Here is a 19,026-nt window from a genome sequence, read left to right on the forward strand (position 1 = left end):
TAAAACGGGCATTTTGCAGGACCCAATCGGAGTATCGCAAAATTAGGGTTGGGTATAGTGATATCCCGAGTGTTTTGGTGCCTCATTTTGTAACTGTTTAGGGTATCGCGATACCAGTACCACTATAAAATACCTAAAGTTCTTAATTTTTCAGCTAAACTCCTAACTACACAAAAATTAGACCTATAAAGTCCTAAATCTAAACATGTAATGAATTTAAAAGCTAAACTAAAAAAAGTAAAAAGAGCATCAGCATAATTAGTTTAATTATTTACAAAAAAAAGTTTGAATTTTGCACAAAAGCAATAAAAAATAGCTCTTTGGTGATACATTATGCCCCCGAAGTGGAACTTTCACGACATTCTAGAGACTTTGACCCTTCACTCGTTCATCCTAGGGTTGATAAGGACCTCTTTCAACAAATGAACATATCGATCCTGCCTTTACTTAATTTGGTTTCGATATATACATTTCGAGCCATTTCTCACCAAAATACAATCCACTCTATTGCACCTTCCGAGGGATCATCAATATTTGGATCAAAAACTCAACTTCTAAGTTCTGTATCTCTATTTGAATGTTCCTTTGATGGGGCACATCCTCGATTGGTTTGTGGTGTAAAATTTCTTCCACGATATCCAAAAAGCGTGGCAGATTGACCGCCTATAAACGAGTTATCGTTTATAGTTAAATAATACACCATAAAATATAAGAGTTAAGAATGGCGGTGTCGTTCACAAGCGCATGAGTCAAATTGTGATATAGAGTGTACAATGAAATACTTAGAAGTATTCTGAGGATCGTACCCAAAGGATGATGGAATAAATAACGAAAGTATTTTTTTATAATACTAATTCTAAGTAGTAATAGTTAATTCCTATATTATGATAGATTATAAAATAGATTTAGACTAATAAAAATAAATAAATAAATGAATTAAATTGATAAACTAATCAACCCCTAATGTCTTATATATAAAGGTGTTAGCAGCCCAAATTAGGTCTTCGACATATCCTAGGTCTTCGTATAAGTTTGATTGCGTGAACGAAAATAACCCTGAAATGTCCAGATCTTGAGTGTTATTAAATGATACAAAACATTTAACAAAAACAGTTTGTAATTTCTTATGTATTTAAAACTGTTATTTAAAGTTCCAAAAAAAAACTTAATATTTGAAAATTTAAAATAAAATATATTATAAATAACTTATTACATCAGATTTGATACAGATCTTTACAAGTTAGAATTTCATTTTAAGATAGACTCAAAAAGGTGTATTCAAGACTGCGTCACAAATCCACTGTATGCATAATAGCCCACTCTGCCACCAGCTTGGCCTATTCCTGGCATTGCCTTTCCAGGCGAAGCCTCTCCTCAACAAACTTGAAAATCAATAACAAACCCTGTAAGTACAAGAGTACTTAGTGAACTCACTATGGCCATATGTAACGACCCAAATTTTAAGGTCATCGAAAAATTAAATTTTCAGGTTATAAATTCCAAACAATAAATTCGTAAATATTTATTAGAAATATTTACGAAGCTAGTAGTGTAGTTAATTAGACTTTGATTAAGTGAATTAGCTTGAATTAAGGTTAATTTAGTGAAAGGACTAGATTGAATATAGTGTAAAAGCTTAATTGTAGAATAGAGAAAATTCAAGGGATTAAATTAGCAATTAGGCCATAAGGTAAAGGAGAGTGATGTACCGAAGACAGCATTCCGTACACGGTATGGACATTATAAATTTTTGGTGATGCCATTTGGGTTAACAAATGCTCCGGCTGCTTTTATGGATCTTATGAATCAGATTTTTCAACCATATTTGGATCAGTTCGTAGTGGTTTTTATTGATGATATTTTGATATATTCGAAATCTGAAACTGAGCATAAACAGCATCTCCGAATTGTTTTGCAAATATTGCGACAGAAACAATTATATGGGAAATTCAGTAAGTGTGAATTTCGGTTAACGGAGGTTGTATTCCTTGGTCATGTAGTATCAACAGATGGGATAAGAGTAGATCCAAAGAAAATTGAAGCCATACTTCAGTGGAAAGTTCCTAGAAATGTGTCAGAGGTACGTAGTTTCCTTGGTTTGGCTGGATATTATTAAAGGTTTGTGAATGGATTTTCAAAAATAGCTTTACCGATGATAAAGTTATTGCAAAAGAATGTTCCGTTTGTTTGGAGTGAGTAGTGTCAAAAAAGTTTTGAAACGTTAAAGCAAATGTTGACAGAGGCACCAGTATTGACTTTGCCAGAGTCGGGAAATGATTTCGTTGTGTACAGTGATGCTTCTTTAAATGCTCTCAGGTGTGTACTGATGCAAAACGGAAAGGTAATTGATTATACTTCGCGATAATTGAAACCCTATGAACGTAATTATCTGACTCATGATCTGGAATTAGCAGCGGTGATTTTTGCTTTAAAGATTTGAAGACATTATCTATATGGTGAGAAATGCTATATCTACACTGATCATAAAAGTCTCAAGTATCTTCTGTCACAGAAAGAATTGAATTTGAAACAGCGTTGGTGGATAGAACTTTTAAAAGATTATGATTGTGTTATTGACTATCATCCGGGTAAAGCTAATGTGGTAGTGGACGCATTAAGTAGGAAGGCTGCAACTGAGTTTAGAGCAATGTTTGCACAGCTCAGTATTGTTGATGATGGAATTTTTTTGCTGAATTGAGAGTAAAACCAGTAATGTTTGATCAAATTAGAACAACACAGTTAGAAGATGAAAAGTTTATAAAGAAGAGGGAGACGGTACAGAACAGTACAACAGAGAATTTTAGCATTGATGAGCATGATTGTTTGAGATATCAGAATCAACTTTGTATTCTAACTATTTCAGAGTTGAAAGAGTTAATACTTCGAGAAGCACATGACAGTTCTTTTGCATTATATCCCGGAGGAACAAAGATGTATCATGATTTACGGGAACTGTATTGGTGGCCAGGTATGAAGAAAGATATAGTGGAATATGTGGCTAAATGTTTGACTTGTCAACGGGTAAAGGCAGAACATCAAGTTCCAACAGGGTTGATTCAGCCGATTAATATTCCTGAATGGAAATGGGATTGCATCACGATGGACTTTGTAACCGGGTTACCACTGTCAACAAGTAAGAAAAATGCTATTTGGGTGATTGTTTATTGGCTTACAAAGTCAGCTCATTTTATAGCAGTCAGAACAGATTGGTCACTTCAAAGGTTGGCAGAAACTTATATCCGAGAAATTGTAAGGTTACATGGTATTCCTGTATCGGTAATTTTTGACTGGGATCCACGATTTACATCGAGGCTCTGGAAACAATTGCATGAGTCTCTCGATACTCGACTTCATTTTAGTACAGCCTTTCATCCACAAATTGATGGGCAGTCAGAACGAGTTATTCAGATTTTAGAAGACATGCTCCGAGCTTGTATCATAGATTCTGAATCAGGTTGGGAACGTTATTTACCTTTAGTTGAGTTTGTGTATAACAATAGTTTCCAATCAAGTATTCAAATGGCACCGTATGAAGCTTTGTATGGTCGGAGATGTCGATCATCAGTGTGTTGGACAGAATTGAATGAAAGAAAAGTGATTGGTCCAGAGTTGATCCAAGAAACAGAAAATATTGTTAAAAAGATTTGAGAAAGATTAAAGGCAACATTTGATAGGCAGAAATCATATGCATATATGAAACGACGGGACATTAAGTACTCAGTTGGAGACAAAGTGTTTCTTAAAGTTTCTCCTTGGAAGAAAATTTTGAGATTTGGTCGAAAAGGTAAATTGAGTCCGCGATACATTGGACCGTATGAGGTTATAGAAAGAATTGGACCAGTGGCATATCATTTAGCTCTACCTCCTGAATTACAGAAGATTCATGATGTTTTCCATTTTCTATATTAAGAAGATACCGGTCAGACCCATCTCATGTGATTTCAACTGAAGATATAGAGATTCGACCAGATTTGTCATATGAAGAAGAACTGGTTAAAATACTGGCACATGATGTAAAGGAATTACGTAATAAACGAGTTCCCTTAGTAAAAGTGTTGGGGAGAAGTCACAATATTGAAGAAGCAACATAGGAACCGGAAGATACAATGAGATCACAGTACCCCCATCTCTTTACAGGTAAATTTCGAGGACAAAATTTATTAAGGGGGGAGAAATGTCACGACCCAAATTTTAAGGTCATCGAAAAATTAAATTTTCAGGTTATAAATTCCAAAAAATAAATTCTTAAATATTTATTAGAAATATTTACGAAGCTAGTAGTGTAGTTAATTAGATTTTGGTTAAGTGAATTAGCTTGAATTAAGGTTAATTTAGTGAAAGGACTAGATTGAATATAGTGTAAAAGTTTAATTGTAGAATAGAGGAAATTCAAGGGATTAAATTAGCAATTAGGCCATAAGGTGACAAACGTATGGTAAAAATAAATAAAATGTGTAAAATATAAATGGTACACATGTAATAAACATGTGTATTTACTTATATTATAAGAAAATAATAATAATATTAAAGTATATTATAATAATATAATATAGTAAAGTAATTAAATAAAAGAAAAGAAATAAATAAAAGAAAGAATGAAAAACAAAATAGAGCAGGGAAAGAAAGAAGGAAAAAGGGAAAGAAAAAAAAAAGGAAAATTTAGGGTTTTGGAGTTCCAAGCTTGATTGGTAAGTCAATTTAATCCCTTTTCTTGTAATTTTGATGTCTATGGAATCCTAGGAAAGAATACTACTTGAGTTATGTTGGAATTTAGAAAGTTGTTTAATTTTTAGACGTTGATTAAGTTGAATAAATGGAAGAATTAAGTGTTAATTTGATGGAAATTCAAGTTAGAAGTGGGAGAAGGATTAAATTGTGAAAGAAAATATAGGTTTTGCAATAATAGGGATTGAATTGAGAATATGTTATAATTAGTATTTTATGCTGAAATTTAAGAGTTGGGATAGCTTAAAATGATAATTGAATGAAAATATAGGGTTTATTTTGAAGAAAAAGAATGGTTATGGTGGAAGGACTAAATTGGAATTTTAGTAAAAGTTACATGGAAATTAAAGAATGTGTTGTTAAATAATATATATTGATAATTTTAAATGTTAAATTTTATGTAGCCAACGTAGCACCAGAAACATCATCGAAAAAGGGAAATGAGAAAGTGAACGAGGATATTGAGTAAATTTGAGAAATTTGGTTTGTATTTCTATAAACTATGCTTAATGTTTTAATACAATGTAATTGTTATTTTTTTTATATAGTTAGAATGTATATGAATAATATGATAAAAGCTGTTACTACTATTGTATTGTAATTGAATTACATGTGAATTATTATGGAAAAATATTGAAATGAAGTGAAATTAAATTAAAAATGGAAATTTGAAAATTGGAAGTTGACTGAAAACCCTATTAACAATGTCGGACTATTCGGATATAGTTGGCATGCCATAGGATCAGTGGAGTTAGGGATATTCTGACTCTGTGTCGATGAGACACTTTATGTGTCGCTAGACTATGACTGTTTCGGATTCGTTTCGAAGAGGTACTCTATACCTAACTATGACTGTGACTGTTTCGGATCTGTTCCGAAAAGGTACTATGTGTACCATGACTGATATTGTTACCCTTATGGTGTATTCTGGCTTCAGCCGATGAAACACTGTATTATATCCCTGGTGTGTGGGTTGGATTTGGATCCGCATAGCCGTTCAGGTCCGAGTTATGCTAATAGGGGTAATTGAAAGTACTAAAGACAAAGACTGACTGCTATGAATTATGTGACTGTGACGGTTATACAAGTACTGAAAGATATTGAATGATGTGAAAAGTATAAATAGAATTGCTTAAATACATTTAAGAGTTATAAGTTAAAGGTAAGTGATGAATCTAATAAGATTATGAAGTAAAAAGTTATATTACAATGTATATACATAGCTTATTATTGTTTTAAGTATTAGTTTATAGAAATACCATTGAGTGCATACTCAGCGTACGGTTTGTTTCCGTGCGCAGGCTAGGTACGAAAGAAAGCTAATGACTCAACATCCAAGCCGATCCCGGACTCAAAGTGGTGAATACTTTTCTTTTGGTAAAATGGCATGTACCTAGGTTATTAAGGTGTTATTTTGTAGATGATAGTGTATAAACATGAAAGTTATTGAAGCATGGTATGAAATATGCATATTTTGGAAGTTAAACTTACATAAGTTTGACTAGTATGTTAATGTGGTACATAATTCTTAAGAGGTATTTAAGGGAATGAATGAATATTTGCTAAGTTTGAATGGCATAATGAATGATATTTGATTTAAGAACTATTAGTATATGTTTGGGCATGAAATAAATGTGTTTAACATGTGAAAATAGCTTAGAAATGGTCAAAAATCAGGATTTCACACGGCCTAGGCACTTGGGCGTGTGCCCAGGCCATGTGAATAAGTCAGAATCTAAATGAATCTGCCCATGGCCTAGCCCCACGACCATGTTGAGCCCCTCGGGTAGGCCACACGGGCATGTTCCAGGCCACACGGGCGTGTGCCCCTATCTTCAAGGAAAAATTTCCAGAGTTGCCAGTTTAGTCCCAGATCACTTCTAAAACATATATTGGGCCCTGTAGGCCCATATTAGGGACTTTATGATGAAATTTGTTGAATATATTTTGGAATGTAAAGTTTACGACTCAGTTTGGTATAAACGTTAGTGTATAAGTCCGGTAATACCTCGTAGCCCTATTCCGGTAACGGCTTGGGGTTAAGGGGTGTTACACTATACCTTTATGGGTACTTTGCAATCTTGTATGAATTTCTATAAGCCAACTATATCCTGCCTCATTTACTTCAGCTGATACCAATACAATGTTAGCATTCCTTTATACACCAATTATCATACATTTATCATTCCTAATCTTCTATATCTTGTTAACAGAGGAATCCTTCCAATCATTTCACAGACCTCTTATCCCATAATACTTACTTCATATAACAAACCCTTAGAAACCACTTCCAACAACCCATACCTTAACTCATACTCTTTTTTCAAACAATTTCTCACTGACATTATCTTGAACGGATACATATATATATGGCAAATACTTACGCAAAATTTTATACCATTAATTCACACTCAAACATACCCCGATCCAGTTCTGTACATATATCCATACTGATATTTCACTACGTCTACCATCCAAATGAACATAATATGCTATACCAGAATCTCATAATTCAAAATAGCATTAACTTTGATTCAGAATAATTTTAGAAGAAGATGCAATACCACTTACTTTCCATATTTACATTTCATTGTAACAGATACACTTCTCAACATATAGATACGCATTTCTTTTTCATGAAACCCTTACGACTTTATTCAACTATTATTTTAGAGCATATCAATATCTTATATTGGTTATACTTATTACAGAACTACTAGAATTTACTCATATCATATCATAAAGACAGACACGCTACATTCTGATCCATAGCTTACCTGATATTTCTGACAAGTCATGCCACATGGGCCTAACAGAACACGCCACAAAGGTTATTCTTCCAAATTTCACCACAAAGGCTAATATTAGTTATCGTGCTTACAATATGGTTTCGCCTAAACTTACATTATGTGAGGTTTTCCCATCACCATCTTGGGACACGCAGAGAACCTCATTGGGAAATCACCATTCATTAGATCATTTTAAAGGGTGCTATGGCCATTGACTTTTCCTTCAAAGTTCATATTAGAGTTCATATTTTTAGTCCTGATGGACTCCATTAGACACCACCGCGGTGAACAGATACATACTCTCTTAACAGACTCTTCATGCATTAACACAATCTAAATTCAACATTTTCCTTCACTAACATACACCCAATCAAGACACACATCTCATAGCATGCATTTAAGACATATACATTTTCAGCCAAACTTTAATGTTTCAATACTCGTACGCTAATCATTACATACTTGAAATTATCATATTCACTACCCAGATACATACTATACTTTTCATAGTTTCTAATTCACAGTTCAATCAATTTCCTATAGGTATCTCTCAATATGAACAGTATACATGTAGGAATCAGCAAGAACTCACTTGATTCTTAATAACGGCAGTTCAGAACTCTAGATCTAAATATCCATCTCGAACCAAAAACAAACATTGCTTTTAGAACATAAGAACATCATTAAGACCCATTTGTATACAATTTACTATAGATTCAAATACTAACAACTCCCATGTAAAGCCTTATACTTACATCTTACCATTCATGCACCTATTACGCACTTACTCTTTTAGAATTTAACATGCAAAATAGAAATACTTATCTAAGAATGGAATAGCCACTGATCATGATATAACCTTAGCTTCTAGATTATCGATAAAAAGATACATCCAGATTTAAGGAAGGTATATGTAAATTCCACTTAAAGAAAAGGAAAAATAACCCCTTTCGTAACACACTTTCACATATAAATATAACTTATCTTTCTTATTGGAATTTAACAAGTTTCATACGTATTAGAACTTGCTTTCTTATCGACCTACAATTTTTGAAAAAATAAAAATAAGTTCCCTTCATCAAACTTATTAGGCTAAACTATACGGTTGGTTTCTAACCAAATTACTTAAAGTCTAACTAGCATAGTATTCCATACAAACCGGGCATACTACACCTTTGGTGAATACTCATCTCATTTTTCCCTTTTATCCTTTAACACAAATGTCTCCCTAATATAGTAGGATATCATGAAATCAAATTCTTACTAACTCAAGTGGCGGATGCTAAACGCCCACATGTATGCGCCAAAATGATCATTTGGGCAGATAACACCATGCCAGATAGACTGTTTACGGCTGTATGCCTAAAACTTTAAATCCACTAGAAATGGGGTGTTATAATGTGTATAATGGGGTCAAGTGCAGAGGTTAGCATATGGTTTCCGCTAGGAATTAGAAAAGTATCAGCCAAATTCTGAAAGGAAGTCCAAAATACTTAGGTCGAGGAATTTAACAACATCGTTTAAATGTAATATTGGTTGAGACTCATTAAGTTTCGTTGAACTTACAAGCGTTTATATGTAATGCAGGTTCTTGGAATTGAACTAATGCACCAGGAGAGACCAAGCCAGGAATGCGCCAAGGTGGCAGTTCGAAAAGCAATATTATGCATATAGAATGGCACTTTTGAAAATATGGCAACTAGTATCCTACGCTATGATTAAATCTGGTTTAAAAAATATTTAAGTCGTAATGTCTTATACTGTTTTGAGAATTTATTGTAATCAATAAACGTTTCCTTTAAAAAAATTTGACTTAGAAAAGAAAATAAATAAATAAGAAGAATGTTCAGTATGGTTTTCGCCAATTGCAAAATTTTGTTAAGTATTTAAATATTGTAGCATCTTATATCCGGGTTTGGTAAATCGGGTCAAGTATAGGGTGTTACAATTTAATTAGAACTACAATATCTAAGATTTTCTAAAATATCTAATATAAAGATCATATGATTGGTAGCACCTGCGTCAAGAATCAATTCAAAATCTTTGTTGTGTTGAGTGTTAGTAGCCAAGCCTACCATATTAGCAGAGCTACAGCAACATCAGCACTTTTGTTAAGAAGCACGAGCATCTGTTGATATTGATCTTGTGTAAAAATAAGAGTTGTATTAGAAGGAATAGAAGCTTCTGAACTTTATTGAGTAGCATCTTTAGTATGGGATCCATTTGAAGCAGAAGCATTAATAGCTTGATATGATTTCTTATTTGTGATCTTAAAATTAGAAGGATAACCAATCAGTTTATAACAATTTTCTCTCCTATGGCATTTTAGTTTACAATGGTCACATGTTCTATTAAACCTTTTCTTTTGACCACTTTGAGATGCTACATACATGACTATTGATTCCAAGCTACTAGAACTATGAGCAATCTATCTTTGTGACTCTTTTTGAATCAACAAGTAGGCTTGATTAATTGTATGCAAAGGCTACATGAGTAGTATTTGACTTTTGACACCATTGTAAGTTTCATTAGGCTATCAAGAATTGAAATAACCTTTGTTGATTGATATGTTGAGCATTTTTCGTTGAATTCTCATAGGCACAATAAAAGTATGGCACTAACACATCATATTCATCCCACAATAAACATAGCTTAGTAAAGCATGTAGAAACAAAACATACACCCCATACGTGAGATGTTATTTCTCTATGCAAGAAGTAAATTCTTGAACCTTCAAGCTTGTCATACCTTTCTTTAAGGTCTTTCCACACTAAAGATGCAAAAGAAGCAAATATTATGCATTTTGAAAGCTCTTTAGAAACATTATTCAAAATCCAAGAAAGAATCATAGCATTACACCGTTACCATTGAGGATGTAATGATGCATTATATAGACCCTTGTAACATGCACCATCTACAAATCCCAATTTATTTTTAGCTAATAATGTTGTACACATTGATCGACTCCAAATGCTATAGTTTTCTATCATTGTTAACTGGTTTGACACAAGAAGTGTACCTGGTGTATCTGAAGCATAAAGATACAATGGATGATTGTAATCTAACACCTCCACACTTGCTGTAGTTGTTACTATATTTGTTTGCTCTTCCAAGTTACTCCAACTAATAAAGTAATAAAATAAAATAAAAATAAACAAAATACGAACTAAGATCATACCAAAATTCTATCAAAACACTTGAATAAACAAACTAGAAAATAATATTTTTTATTACAAAATTGTCAACCACAAACAAACCATTCGAGGATGACAAAACTAGAGCCTTACCTAGCTCTGATACCATATTAAAACTGATGAATCTTGAACCATAAAACTGAAAAATATATCTTTACTCTATATTTCATACTTCTAGTTTACATGAACTGCATATTTATAACTTTACAACATATAACAACTAACTAAACTAACCTAACTTAGATAACTAACTAACTTGTATCTTATCTTAACAAAATATGTCTTAATTCAATGTTGTACTAATTCAATGTTGTACTAACATATTTGATTAAATATATGATATTAATTCAATATTCTACTAATATATGCCTTAATTCATGCGTTAATTTATCTTAATATTGCTTAGATTATGATAATTTTTATATTTAGGAAAGTTTTAAAATTATAAACTTTTAGATTTTATGTTGAAAATAAAGAATATAATGGTGTTTAATGGAAACTTAAAATATAAATATTCTTCACATTGTAATATATTAAATTTATTTAAAATACATAGTTAATCATTAATACTTTGAATTTAACATCAAAAGCACATGTACTATTTTATATTATGTAAATAAGTAAAATAACAAATTGTATGGTGTTTTAAACTATTAACTTTTATATTTAAAGTACAACATAGGTAATTGATTGTGTTGAATGAAAATTTATAATACAAATATTATTCACCTTATAATGTATTGAATTGTTTCAAAATACTAGCGTAATAAAAGTACAATCAATCCATGTGTCAGTAGTCTGTTTTGCCAAATGTCATATGACTAACTCAACTTTCCAATTTTGCTTCCCAACCTGACTATAATATATATTAAATTTCAAATTATTAATCATTTGTATGTTCAATGGAATTGTAGCACTGTTAGCAAAATTAAAGGTGCCTTTAGATAAGTAGTGTGTTTATCTATAATTAATGTAAAAATAACAGTAGTAATGATATTAAATATTATGATAATACTATAACGTGAGACAAGATAAACTAAATATATCACACCCACTGCTTATCTAAATTCACCTTAAATCTCCGATCCGGTATGTAAAAATTGGGCCCATCAGCTGACTTTGTCGAAAATGTTGCGGTCATCTCTAAGTTAGGCCATCTATCGTATATAATTTAATGCTGCATTGCTTGCTCCACATTTATTATATAAAATATTAATTTATATTACATCCACCATTAAAACATTTTAGGTAAAATGAATATTCTCTTAAAATTTATTCAATGAAGAGATAACATAAATTTTATTAAAATCTTTGAATATGCTATTTTTGGTTATTTTGTTTAAAAATTATATAAAAAATATCACTGTGATAGCATTACTTGTTATTTAAAAGATTTTTGTAATTGAGAATCGGGATGGTTTGATGGGCTTATAAATTTTGCCTACTCATTTAAAACGGTACTGCAAATAAATACTTCACGATATTTCCCATTGATGCCAAAAAAAAAAAAATTGAGGAATTTGGACAAGGTGGGCATCAATGTAATGCCCAGATTAAAAGTGGGAATTGATTTAAGAACATACAACAAGATTATATCTGTCGGGCAATGTGAAGTTGCTGCTGCTTAATCATCATCATCGTCTTCAGACATGGCAATCTCCTCGGAATCCTATTGAAACAAGGCGATATCGTTAAGAAAAAACCCGAAAATTTTATAACATTGCATTGAGGTAAGAAAACTGACATGATGTTGTCGTGGTCGTCGTCGTCGAATGTTGTTTCGAATGGCTGTAATTGATCGAATTACTATGTACATTGGGAGTAAAATTCCGGTGGCTCTCAAAAGCAGTATCTGTAAAAATTTATGGCAAGTAAGTGAACTGTTCCTAATATTGTAAATGCTAAAAAAGTATAGCCAGTACAACAATGGTGGATTTTCTTACCATAAGAAGTGCAAACGGGTAATCATCTGTTTCGCCATTAATGACAGCAAAGAGATGTTTTATGAGCAAAACCACGGTAAACTGGCAATTCATTAACATGATAATAAACCAACATTAGTAACTTAACATGCATGTGGAATACTACTAAAATAAAATGCATGTGCAATAGTTAACCCCATTTTATTTAGATCATATTGTATAGATGGTCCCTATACCATATGTTTTTGACGACTTTTAGTGTAAAAAGTGATGGATTCAAACATTAAGTTTTGGAGGCTTAATTAAATTTTTTAGAAGTTCTAGAGGATTTAATTAAAATTTTTAAAAATTTGGAGGATATAATGAGAATTTTGAAAACTTTTGAGAGAGTTTAATTGAAACTTTAAAAAATTTATGGGGCCAATTAAAATTTTAAAAAATTTCAAGGGTCTAATGTGATTTTCCAATAAAAAATTTGAGAGTGGAGGCAGGTCCCAGCTCCTACTACCATCCAGCCCATACACCTTTCCATTTTTTTGTAAGTGACCAAATATTCTATATTTTTAAAATATGCAAAAAATTATTGAACTATACAAAAATTGCTAAATTATTTGATAGAATTAAGAGAATTGTAGTAGAGGGACGAAATCAACCAAAAACACATGACACAGGAACCTTCTATAGAATTTGACCTTTTATCTAAACCATAAAGAAATCAATGATTTGTTAACAATGAAGTGGTTTTCAGATCAGGTAAAGGGTTTCACTCAATTCATAATATGGATACAGCAAATTTAAATAAATTGAAAAAAAAAAAAACACACTTACGGTGAGGGCCATTGATCGGCAACAAGCGGCGCCTCTTTCAATGGTTGAAGTACATTGAAAGAATTCATTTTCGTCGTTCATTACTTCTTGTGGTTCAACCTCTCTTCTGGGAATTTGCAGGCTATCTCTGAGGGACCAAAAACAAAAATTTAAAATTTTTTAAAATAAAATAAAATAATAGACTGCTAAATGAAAAGGCTGCTAAGTAAAATACAGAATTTGCAGAAGATCACAGTATAATTAATTGCTACTAGGCCCCGTTGTGAATCAGTAATTAGCGGAAAAAAGCATGTTTGGGGTCTCTGGCTTTTTTTGATTAAAATTAGAGAACCTTTTTTTAAAATAAAGATGAACACTTTTATTTTAAAGTGAATAATTTTCTTTTTATTTCAACGGCACAAAGCTGGCAATTTTCTTTAGCAAAAAAAAATATGAATACCGGAAATCATTTTTTCACCAGCGATTAAATTTAACTAATTATTAGCTAAACAAATAGTGGTTTGTACCGGACTGATCCGAAGAAAGAAATTTTAAATGATTATACCTAATGGTTACTGCAGCTTCAATTAGTTGAGACTTCTTTGAAGGTGCTATTACTGTATATCCTGGTTCATATTCCTTCATCATTTAGAAAAAAACAAAAGGTTAATTGAACAGTGAAAGTTTTCATTAATAACTGCTAATTGTTGAATGTTCTAATAAGATTAAATAAACAACCATTAACAACAGTTCTTTAAATGAAGCAATGAAAATCATTAAACACTGAATCACAAGCTTTGAAGAATCCCAGAAATGAAGGTTTAAAATTTTGAAACTTCTTTTCTTTTTTTTTTTATGTGATCATTAGATTGCGAACCTGAAGACAAATTTCACAAGTTGTGTTCCCTTTCTCGTTACACCATCTCTGTATACAATCTCTATGTGCAAACTGAGAATCAAAAAAAAAATCAAAAACATGAAAACAAGCATTAAAATCAAAAGAATAAAGAATAAAATTGTCTTCTTTTTTTTTTTTTACCTTAACAGAGCCAGAACAAGCACAAGGAGCTTCCAAGCTTTTCATGCTTTCAAATTCTTCTTCGTGGCAAATTCTACAGTGTGAAATCGAAGAATCTGATGGTAAATCATCGATAAACAAAGCAATATCTCCCATTTCTTCTTTTCCCCCTTTTGTGTATGTTTTTGAAATTTCGCTTTGATCTTCAAAATTGACTCTTGCCTTCGTTTCTAAAGGGTTTTTGAAAATCCTCCATTTTTTTTCTTTATTTATAATTAGGAGTTTCGAAATAAGAAACAAGAGTTTGAAATTACATAACTATCCCTCTCCCTTCTCTTACTTGAAAATTTGTTATTATTATTTTTTTTTTCTGAAAAGGGATTATAAAAAGTAATAAACAAAAAGTTGTTGCTTCATTTGAAATGTAACGTAATACGTTCATAATAATTAATTATCATTTCATCCCTGTTTTATAACTATTTCGTATTATTTGTATTTATAATTATAATTATTTAAAAGAGATTGAATTCATTCGAAAAAAAAGTTTATAAAATATCGAGCTTTTTAACAAGTGAAGCACTTCATTTATGATCCTTTCATGACTCACGCTGAAAGTGAAAGATAAAATAAAAAGTAAAATATAATTTTATCATTTTAATAACTTATATCTTCATAAATTATATCGTATATTAATTTAAAACTTTATAAATTTTAAATTCCCATTTCAAGGGGTGGAGCCACCCTTCATACACAACCCTTCACTTAGAATAATATCAAACCCGTTGAAGACAAAACTTTATAAATAAAGGTAAACAAAAATTGATTCAATTCGAAAAATTGAAAAAAAATTTAAATTTCGAGTTAATTGAATTGAGTTATTCGAATTATTCGAATCAAGTTGAATTTTACAACTCGAATAATTCAAATAACATATTGGCGTAAATATTTTTTTGATCCTTGTCAAGTTTAAAAATGAGCAAATTTATCTTTCTCTCAACAAAAAAATATAAAGAAAGGTAAAAATTAAAATTTTCTAGAATAATAATTTTGGCAACCTAAATATATTAATTAATTTTCAAATTTATCATATTAAAGTAATTTTTTAATTATTTTGCTTTGAAATTTTTTAAATATATATGGTTCCAAATTTATATACTCTAACATAGAATTAGTTATATTGTAACAAGATTTTAATTTGATATGTTTAATTTTTAAATTTAACTCGAAAAAATTTTAAATCTAGTTGGGATGATAAAATAGGACTCCTCAACTCAATTAATCTGAAATTTTTTTACTCGATTCGATTGAACACTTATCTTATTTATAAATTTCTCTCTAAATTCATAAATTTATAATAATTGAAAAAAAAAAACAATGTTCCTTAGCCCTTGCCTTCTTATTAATTTTCATTTTATTCATACGGTACGACATGAATTCAACGTGTTAACTATTTATTTTTCTATTGATTCACATAGAGGGTCAAAACTGGAACTATAATTTATTATTATTTCTACATAATTTTAATCCAAAATTATTAAAAACCAAGATATGATTTCATGTCCAATTCAAAAATAATGCTTTTAGGTTTGAATTTGAGACGTCAGATCTAAGAACCAACGATTCCTAACGTACCTGAAATTCAAAAAGTGGGCCCTTCTTTTTTAAAATATATTTTTAAATGATTTTTTTAAAAAACATGGAAAATAATTAAATGTGCTTTTTTGGGCCCCACTTTTTGACGCTCGATAATAATTTTCCTTTTTTTTTTTTTTTCTCTCTCGATCTTATCGGTTTTTTTTTTCTTTTTCCCATGAAGGATTTATTTGTTTCCCTTTGTAATTAGCAAATGGATTTGAATTTGGGTTTCGTTTTTTAGTCTCACAAATGGCATTTGCAACGAAGCAAAAACCAAAGGCACTGAATTTTGAGTCTACCAACATCAAATTTATGTATTTATTTATCATTAATATATTATTTTATTGAATTAAATTTATAAAAACTATTTTTATTTTATTTTTATTTTTATATGATATTTTTAAAATAATTTCTTTTTAAAAAAAGTAACTCTAGATATATTGATTTTATTTAGCACTTGACTGATTGTTAATTACAGTAATTGGTTTGATCAACTAGTTTTATTAATTAATTTTGATCAACTAGTTTTATTAACTAATTTGATCAACGATTCTATTAATTATTTAACTAAAAGAGTTTGATAAAATTCAGATGATAGTTGAAAATTGATTTATGTAAAATGATAAATAAGGGCATGACAGATTTTATTGTTAAGTATTTATTTGTTTATAATACTTTAGTCTTTATTGAGTGAAATTATTAAAATAAAACACTATTACCAATGAATTAAAACGTCCATTATAGAAATTAATTAATAAATATTTTTAAAATTCTCAATAAACAAATTTCTTAAGTTCCTTATTTGCAAATATTAATATTGTAGAAATTGATAAATATCAATAGTGTATCAATATAATTGTAAACTAAATTCTTAATAATAATTATGTCACACTCTGAATAAATTTGTCAAATAATATATTTCAATTAATATAAAGTTGCATAAGAAATCATTTTACACAAGTAAATTGAAAACAAATTAAGAGTATATAAATATTCAAGGATGAATGAGCTCGATTGAAAATTTCTCGTGGCAATATTAATTTTTGTCAATTTACAGTGGAGGTTTTTTTTTTAGAGGTTTACTTTGAACTTTGAAAGTGAAAGTGAAAATAGGAGAATAGAGAATATTGATATCTTAACACCCCTATTAGGTTTGAGAGCATATGTCAATGAAAATTAGCATGGTCAGATGTGTTATTACATATATCTCATTCTCAATCAACCATTAAAAAAAGTTGTCCATCACAGTATTTTTTGTTTTGGAAGTTTTAGCTCAACAAGCTCTTGCAAACATTCATTTTATCAAACACTACAATTAGAGTATTTGATTATCTAATCCTCTATTTATGCCCAAATCAACTAAAAAAAGCCCAAAACTCTATTTATTGTATTTTTTCAAGACTAGCGCTTTATTTTAAAAATAGTAAATATTTTTGGGAATGTGATATAATATAATATTTTTAACATCACATTGAATAGGGTGATTGTAAATAAAACTGTTTTGAATTTATAACTGGGTTAATGACTCTAAAGGTCCTCAAACTATGGTTCATTTTTTAAATTAGTTTTCAAATTGTTAAAAATATTAAGTTCTTAAAGTATTAATCCTGTATCAATATTCAAGTGTTTTTTTGTGAGAATAGCCGCCAACTTGAGTATTGATTGTTAGGCTTGATTTTATGTTGAGTATATTTAAGACATGCGGATCAAATTTTAAACATGTTAATATTTGTTACATGAGCAATTTGATTTTTAAGTGTTAAAAGAAAAGAAATAGATATCCTAAATTAATGGTATTGTATATTTCTTTTAACACGTCAAATCCAAGTTGCTTGTGCAATAGGTATATAACATTTCAAATAGCTTCGTGTTAGATTCAAGATGATATTTAATGCTCGAGCCGACATTAGGTTGATGAAAAGGCTTAATTAATATGATATTGATACTTTGAAGATCCAATTAAATATTTTAAAATTTATGAATAAATTAGAATTTTAAATAATGATTTAAGGTGCTTAGTGCAATTAACCCTTTCTACTCAATCATTTGGACAATGCGGCTACAGCATGCGTGGCGCGCCCAAAATGATATACAATTATATATCCTTTTTGTTAATGTCCGGTCAACTAAAAAACAAGAGATTAAAAGTTAATGAAGGATGGAATTAGAAATTTTATATTTGACTTTAAAAAAAAATAACTATAAAATATTAAATGTTAAATACGAAGGGGCCCGACCTACCCCTCATTACGTCCTTCGAAGAAGCTAATATTTATATTATGTATTTGATATGATAAATGTTTCCCATAAAAGATATCCAAAATCTGAATGATTAATTGGTATTTTTAAATATTGTGAAACGAATGATTAAGGATGAGTTTAGATGGGTAGTGTATTTATCTACGATTAGTGTAAAAATAATAGTGATAATGAAATTAAATATTGTAATGGTACTATAACGTAAGATAAAAAATAAGTTAAACACACTTTATATCATCATCTATCCAAACTATCCTAATTTGATTTAATTATTTTAAAAAAAAAATTTGAAATAAAATATTGTTATTTAGCTAGAAAAATAATGAGGCTAAGGTTATGGTTAGAAAAGAAAATTAAGGGAGAATTAATGGATTAGTAATAGTAGTGGAAGGTTGTTGAATTGTTAACTTCAAAGTGGGAGAGGGAATGGGATTTAAAGAAAAGGCTGAGGTATGGGGTGTTCCTTGAATCGAATTAAATTACACAGTTGAAATTATTTAATATATTGATTTAAATTTAGTTAAATTAAATTTTAAAATATTACTTGAAATCAAAACAAAACTTTATTAATTTTATAAAATTTTAATTATTTTTAAATTAACAATTAAATTGATTGGACTTGTAATCTGACCAATTTAACTATCAATCCGATAGAAACTGTTTATAATTGAGATAAG

The 19,026-nt window shown here is 30.0% G+C and overlaps 1 protein-coding gene across 1 annotated transcript; it reads right to left on the minus strand.

Annotated features, from left to right (window-relative positions):
* Positions 1–12,126: 12,126 nt before the first annotated feature.
* LOC108478702 (uncharacterized) lies at positions 12,127–14,721 on the minus strand. Its single transcript, XM_017781176.2, has 7 exons — positions 14,477–14,721; positions 14,315–14,386; positions 14,003–14,076; positions 13,459–13,585; positions 12,652–12,732; positions 12,453–12,560; positions 12,127–12,377 (listed from the first exon to the last, which is right to left on the minus strand). Exons 1-7 carry the CDS (start codon positions 14,609–14,611, stop codon positions 12,333–12,335), a joined length of 642 nt encoding a protein of 213 aa, XP_017636665.1. The 5' UTR covers positions 14,612–14,721; the 3' UTR covers positions 12,127–12,332.
* Between the last annotated feature and the right edge of the window lie 4,305 nt (positions 14,722–19,026).

Source organism: Gossypium arboreum, chromosome 12 (genome assembly GCF_025698485.1).
Source record: "Gossypium arboreum isolate Shixiya-1 chromosome 12, ASM2569848v2, whole genome shotgun sequence".
In the NCBI taxonomy this organism is placed as follows: Eukaryota; Viridiplantae; Streptophyta; class Magnoliopsida; order Malvales; family Malvaceae; genus Gossypium; species Gossypium arboreum.

Coding starts and splice junctions, on each gene's coding strand:
- LOC108478702 (XM_017781176.2), bottom strand. CDS start 14,611: ATGGGAGATATTGCTTTGTTTATCGATGATTTACCATCAGATTCTTCG. Junction 14,077..14,314: donor CTTGTGAAATTTGTCTTCAG/GTTCGCAATCTA, acceptor TAAATGATGAAG/GAATATGAACCAGGATATAC. Junction 13,586..14,002: donor GAAGCTGCAGTAACCATTAG/GTATAATCATTT, acceptor TTGGTCCCTCAG/AGATAGCCTGCAAATTCCCA.